We start from the raw sequence: 7414 nt of genomic DNA on the forward strand, positions 1-7414 counted from the left end.
TGAACAAACTCCACCTAAATACAGAGCTAACTCACTTGAGTGAAAACAGCTGTCCACGCCTTTCTAATTAGCACAGCAAAGCCTATAGTGTGCAGTTGTCTCGAAATGTAAACTAAATGTGGTACAGTTTGCTACTTAAGCACAAATGTTCAGTTAGCAACAAGTCTTTTTGTAAATTCTAATTACAGCTAATGGCAAAGAACATGCACAATCAGCATAAACTTTTAAATAAAATAAGCTGTAAACGTATTAATCCTCCTAACTATCAGATATTTATTCTAAATTAGGGAAACCGAAAACTGGTATTAAGCAAAACACTTACATGCTCTTGTCGTGTCCGCTGGCAAATCGCTTTATTTGGTATTTGTTGGTATTTGGGACGTGTCCTAGAGAAAGCAAAGACTTAAGGACACGAGGTTCTGAGATTACAGGTTACACTTTCTTCAGATCTAGCATACATGTTGTTGGATTTGATGTTTTAAATGTCTAAATGTTTTCATGTCTTGCTTTGTGCCAATAAACTGGTCTTAACTTGTTTTTGTTTCTTTTCACCTTCGACCTGATGGCGCTGAAAGAGAAGAGTCGAGAACTGAATGAAACGGAAGAAAAAAATCAGACTGAGAAATGTCATGATATCATGGCTGGGGAAAAATCTTTTAGTTACTCTCAGACTCGTAAAAGAGAAACTACACAGCCTAAAGTCCAGATGAGAGTTCACACTGAAGAGAGACCTTCCACCTGTCAACACTGTGGAAAGAGTTTCAGTAAAAAACGAAGCCTTACAATCCACTTACGAATCCACAAACACAAACCTTATACCTGCAAACAGTGTAGGAAGAGTTTCAGACTAAAAGAGAGTCTTAAGACTCACTTGAGAATTCACTTTGGTGAAAAGCTGTTCATATGCTTTCAGTGTGGAAAGAGTTTCAGTAAAAAAGAGAGTCTGAATGGCCACATGAGTATCCACACTGGAGGAGGCCCTTTCACCTGCAAACAGTGTGGGAAGAGTTTCAGACTAAAAGGAAGTCTTAATACTCACATGAGAGTTCACGTTGGTGAAAAGCTGTTCATATGCTTTCAGTGTGGAAAGCGTTTCAGTAAAAAAGAGAGTCTGAATGGCCACATGAGAATTCACACTGGAGAAGGCCCTTTCACCTGCAAACTGTGTGGAAAACGTTTCAGTCAAAAGCAAAACTTTGATGGCCACATGAGAATGCACTCTGGAGAGAAGCCGTTCATATGCCCTCACTGTGGAAAGAGTTTTACACTGAAAAAGAAACTTACAACCCACTTGAGAATTCACACCAGAGACAATCCTCACACCTGCAAAGTGTGTTGGAAGAGTTGCACATCAAATGCTTGTCTGATGTCTCACATGATCGTTCACACTGGAGAGAAGCCTCACACCTGCAAACTGTGTGGGAAGGGATTCACAGAAAATAGCCATCTGATGATTCACATGAGAGTTCACACCGGAGAGAAGCCTTACACCTGCGAACTGTGTGGAAAGAGTTTCAAACGGAAAATAAGCCTTAAGCATCACATGAGTATTCACTCAAGAGAGAAATGTTTTAGATGTCATGTGTGTGAAACAAGTTTTGCTGACAGGAATCACCTTAAGAATCATGTACAAAATCACATTGGGGAGAGGCCTTGCATGTGCCATCACTGTGGAAAAAGTTTCACAAACAAAGCATATCTTCAGTCTCACATAAGATGTCACACAGGAGAGAAGCCTTTCACCTGCCCTCAGTGTGGAAAGAGCTTCACGGTTAAAGGAAACCTTAAGCTGCACATGAGAGTTCACACTGGAGAGAGGCCTTACACCTGCCCTCAGTGTGAAAAGGGTTTTAAAATGAAAGGGCACCTTAATGTTCACATGCGACTTCACACTGGAGAGAAGCCTTACAAGTGTCCTCAGTGTGACATCAGTTTCACATATCACATAAGCCTGAAACAGCATTTGCAAACTCATTCTGGAAAGAATTCCTCGTTTCCCATGTGACAAAAGGTTTAGAAATAATGCATTCACTCTGGAGAAAGACAGTTCAATTGTGATTGGTGTAATAAAAACAGCAGACTTACAAATATATGAAAAGTCATTTAAATGTGACCCTGTTTGTGTTCTTTGTAAAATAAAATAAAAAGTACCCTTACAAAAAGTTTGTTCATGACCGTTATTAATATACTTTTTTTAGGCTAAAAATAAGAATAGAAAGTAATCGCCTCCCTTTAAAATAATTACATTGTTTTGCTAAAATGAAGACGGACACAGTTTTTGTTTTATCCAGCTGTATTTACAGTAGTATAAATAGCTACAGTTTAGTTTAAACAAATCTATCAAAGTAAGTGTAAATATGTTGCAAGTTAAAAAAAAAACAAAGGTACAAAAGATTTATTTTTGGTAAGTACAGAAATGGGGGGTGTGAGTGATAATTCAACATTGTTGTTAATGCTGCTTGATTTTGTTTCTGTTCTCCCTTAATAGATAGATAAAGTAGGATGTAAATTGGAGTAGTATTTTTGTATTATTCAAAATGGTATGTCTAATTTATCTTGTCTGATTGTGATTTGGTATTGGTAAATACTGAGGGTAGGATCTGATAAGCCTAGGGCTTCTACCTATCCCTTTTCGAACAGGTTCAGTATGATGTTAAAATTGTTTCGTTGATTTTACAGCGTTTATTTGTTATTCATTTGTATATTTTATGTGTTTTCCTTATTTTTTTTAATAGTTCGAAATAAATTTCATTCATTCATACAAGCGGCGATCATCGGGGTCCAAGCACAACCCATTGGGCAATTGCTGTTGAAAAGACAACAAAAAACAGGTCAAATATGCAAATCCAACTGATGTCAAAAACCTGAAACGACATTGATTTGATGTAAATTTAACGTCAAACAAATTGGCCTACTTAAACATTAAACCAATTTCATTGGAGGATTACCTTCCTAATTTCACCTAGTTACCACTGGAAGAATTTGCCGTTCAAAGTGAATTTAAAATGAAGTTACAGCATCAGTGACTAATATTTGACGTCAAAGTAATATCAAGCTCGTGTAGAGGATACAGTTATGTTCCAATGGCCATGTCTATTTTCAAACATAATACTAGTAGGCCTATTTAAATGTCTTTCTATGGAAGTATTATTTTATTTACCATATCACAATAGACAAATAATATTGTCTCTTCATTTTAACTAGACTATAATATATCCAATCATGTCTGACAACTTGACAAATGTTTTCTGAAATTATGATGTATAAATATGAAGGTATTTTGGAGATCACCGATTTCTTTGAAAACTGATCTGTTGAACCATTTACACCGATTTGAAACTACACGATCTAAAATAATTTGTTGTCTTGTGCCTTCCTCAGGTGGACAACATTAGTGTAACGTCCTTCATCTCTTATTTCTATTGATATAAATTGAAATTTTATGAATTGTTGTAAGCAGCAATCGGCATCAGAAATTCATGAAGGTTGGCATGAGTACACTTGAAAGCAGCAATATGTAGGCTACTGCAATAAAAAGAGGCAACCTTTTATTTTAACTGAACAGCAATTAATAAATTTATGTCATGCAACTTGACAAATGTTTGTAATATTATTTGGATATATTAAAATGAAGGTAACATTTAATGATATTTGTTTTGTTTTTTTGCATTTTGCTACAAGTCATTCTAAACCATTTACACTGATTTCAGTTTATGTGGGTTGATGTGTCAGTCACATTGATATTAACAGTTGATCCCTGAGAAATTGGTGAAACACATAAAAAATCTGCGTACACAATGCCAGTTATCTGATCCCTTCTGAGTATTATATATGTGAACTAGAGACATCAGTTGGTACATTTACATGTAAAGGACGACAAAAATAAGTATATGAAACACACAGCTTTCACCTCTGTAAACATTTACCCCTGTAAGAATGTATTTGTTTTTCAGAGTGATGGAACCTGATAGACAAAAAGATTTCTCATCTTGTGTTTCCCACTAGTGGACAACATTAGTACAACATGTTGTAGACCATCGGCCATTTTGAGTTTACCACGTGACTAATTCACACAAAATTTTGCATGTATCTATAGACATTAATGACAAAGTTATCAAAAGAATTTTAGTCAAACCATTTAGAAAATATACGCCAATATTTTGTAGCCACGTTAAAGTACTTATTATAGTGCCACCCAGTGTTGGGTAAGTTACTTTCAGTGTTAAAAGTAAGTAATTAGCCTTTTAGTTTTAAAACAACAATAATACTTAAACATTTTAATAAAAAATGTATCCTTTGGTTAACAAATAGAATTACTCTGCAAAATATCTGAATAGCAAAAAAGCTTAAAGGGGTCATCGGATGCCCATTTTCCACAAGTTGATATGATTCTTTAGGGTCTTAATGAAAAGTCTATAACATACTTTGGTTAAAATTTCTCAAAGGTAGTGTAAAAAATACCCTTTTACCTTGTTAAAATCAGCTCTTTTCACAGCAGTCCGTTTTGTTGCAACATGGTTGGACAGAGGAATATGAGGCATGTTTAAGTGTGGACACTGCAATTACTGTGACAGTGTAATTCAAACCAAATCATTTACAGATGTTTGCACAAAGAAAATGTATTTAATCAGATCCTTCATTAATTGTAAAAGTACGTATGTAATTAATAGGCTTCAATGTCCTTGTAACTGTTTTTCTATGTGGGCCAGACTAAGCGTAGACTGCAAGATCACAAAAATGCAATTCGTACAAAGATTACCCCATGGCAGTACATTATGCATCTGTACATGACTCAAATCCGTCTACTTTAAGAATCACTGGTTTGGAAACTGTAACTGGATCTATTAGAAAGGGCGATAGATTACAAAGACTCTTACAAAGGGAAGCCTTTTGGATTTTTCAGCTAAAAGCCTCTATTTCTCCTGGTTTGAATGAGGAATTAGATTTAACTCCATATTTGTGAAATGATTATCATTATGATTATTGTTGTTGGTATTATAATAATTATTATTATTGTTATCAAGATATACAGTATCTCACAGAAGTGAGTACACCCCTCACATTTTTGTAAATATTTTATTACACCTTTTCATGTGACAACACTGAAGAAATGACACTTTGCTACAATGTAAAGTAGTGAATATATATATATATATATATATATATTATATTTTGTACTTGACACACTCTGAGGAAGACTGCATGGCTGAAATGCATCAGTGTGCAGTGTTTTAGTCACTTTTTAATGTTTCTAGAGTGAGCCATGTTTGAATAAACATGGCTTTTTATCATTTTGGAACTGGAAGAAGTGCCATGGATCCGTATTTTCTATAGATGTAATTTTTGAACCCAACCAAAGAGCACCTTCTGGGACTATTAAACGGAGGTCCTTTCAGCAAGTAGCGCTCCAAGATGTTTTCCTTGATTATTTAGTTCTGGTCAATTATCATGGAGGTGTATTCTGAAAGAGATTCAAGTGTTACGAAGCTCCTGCAAGGCATATGGATATATATTTATATGTATAATATTGTAATATCTTCGAAAACACATTTAAGATGTTTATCTTTGTTCAAATATGTAGAAGTTTACACATTGTGTACTGTTGTTTTTGCAGTTTTACACCGCTTCCATTAAATATGCCTAAAGACAACTCTGTTTCGGGTACTTTTTGGAGGAGTGTTTAGCTTACTGCATAGCTATGTACCTGCACACATAGCGAGGGCAAAAAATGAATTATTTTACAAATGTTTAGCTAACCGCTTCAGGCTCTCCTTTCCATAGCAGGTTGAGGTTTTCCAGTGGGTGGTCTTGAACCTGCCTTGCAGAAGTCTGTCCTTGCGCCTGTCCCTGTTTGTTACTGTCCGGCAGCCTATCCCACAGCCGGACAATGTCAGCGGCTACTTTCTCTGAGCTCGACGACCTTTTTTTGTGGAGTCCATCTTCAGGATAGACCCAAAGACAGAGGTGACCCTGGCTTTGAGCTCGTCATAGCGAGACCGGACCTCCTCTGCGTGGACATAGAGGAGCCACTTGTGGTTGGAGGAGGTGTGACGGGCCGTGTGGAGAAGGCCCTGCTGACCCTGACGGGCATGTATAGCATGTATTTCAATTAATTATCGATCGAGAGAGAGAGAGAGAGAGAGATGACAGTTGTGTGTAGCTGAATCTGCACATCTCTCTGTACAAACAATTACTTCAAAAACAGTGATTTTACCACCTCGTTGCTGGGGAATATAATGTAGCGATCTAGTATCTAGGCTATTTTATTAATGAAAATCACGGGGAAGCGTTGACAACAAGTTTATATGTGTGTGTGCAGCACAATCTGTGATCTCTGACCTCTCTCTCTGTGTGTGTGTGTGTGTGTGTGTGTGTGTGCGCGCGAGTGATGCGTGTTGGTTGGTGTGCATCAATTAAAGCAGCGCATTAATATAGAATGGTGACTAAACTGACTTGGAACTACCTGTGCATTAAACGGTTTTACTGCATACCTCCCAGCCAATCAGAATCCAGTATTCAGACAAACCATGGAATATCTATATATAGTTTTTAAAAAAAAATTTTTTTAGATGTGGCTTAATCTTTTCTGATATTGGCAACATACTTATTAGGTAATCTGGTATTCTGAAAACAAAATAACAAATAAAAAAACAAATGCAAATCTAAAAATCAAAATAACAGAAATATAAAGAAATAACAGATATATACGAAATATTCAGAAAACAAGTCAAGTCACCTTTATTTATCTAGTGCTTTTAACAATACATATTGTGTCAAAGCATAATTTACACATTTTAATTATTAACGCATGATAGTAAAAATGTAAACGAATGTGGAATAAAAACATGATTATATTTATAAATACAAACAATATTCTTTTAAAAAACTTTGCCTTGGTAGTCATGAAATAAAACATTTAAAACTCAAGTAGAAAAATTATTTCAGATAAAATATTTAAAAGTTTAATCTAAAACTTAAATATGTAACTTATTACTTATTACTAATTTTATTATTACATAAAATAATCCTCGGAATTCAATGATATCTGGAAGACATTTTTTTACTTTGTTAGAGACGGAGATATTGATGAAGCACTAGATGTGTGAAGATATGTATTATAACAACAATCAGGATTGTATTTCTATTTTATTTTTGCCTGCCAAGACTTTGCGGTTGTGGGGATGGGGAAGAAGGTTTGATCACAAGTGTTCCTTGTTTACTTGGAAAAGTTTTGGAAAAGTTAATAAAGATATGTTTTTTTTATATTAGTATTATTAAAATGTGTACATCCACATTTGAGCATCTCCAGATGTAATTCATTATGTTTTTTGTTTTTTCAAAAATAAAAAAAAATTATAGTTTGAACACATTTGAACATTTGTATAACTATAAATATCCATTTAAAAAAAAAAAA

The 7414-nt window shown here is 35.0% G+C and overlaps 1 protein-coding gene across 1 annotated transcript in view; it reads left to right on the top strand.

The window, feature by feature from the left end:
• LOC107693609 (zinc finger protein 850-like) overlaps positions 1-2151 on the top strand; it is a 34081-nt gene extending 31930 nt beyond the window's left edge. Inside the window, exon 5 of the mRNA XM_016493061.1 lies at positions 1208-2151. Coding sequence (XP_016348547.1) covers positions 1208-2005 — 798 coding nt within the window. The 3' untranslated portion in view covers positions 2006-2151. The remainder of the gene's footprint in view (positions 1-1207) is intronic.
• The last annotated feature ends 5263 nt before the right edge of the window (positions 2152-7414 follow it).

Source organism: Sinocyclocheilus anshuiensis, unplaced genomic scaffold, assembly GCF_001515605.1.
Source record: "Sinocyclocheilus anshuiensis isolate Anshui unplaced genomic scaffold, SAMN03320099.WGS_v1.1 scaffold1942, whole genome shotgun sequence".
NCBI lineage: Eukaryota > Metazoa > Chordata > Actinopteri > Cypriniformes > Cyprinidae > Sinocyclocheilus > Sinocyclocheilus anshuiensis.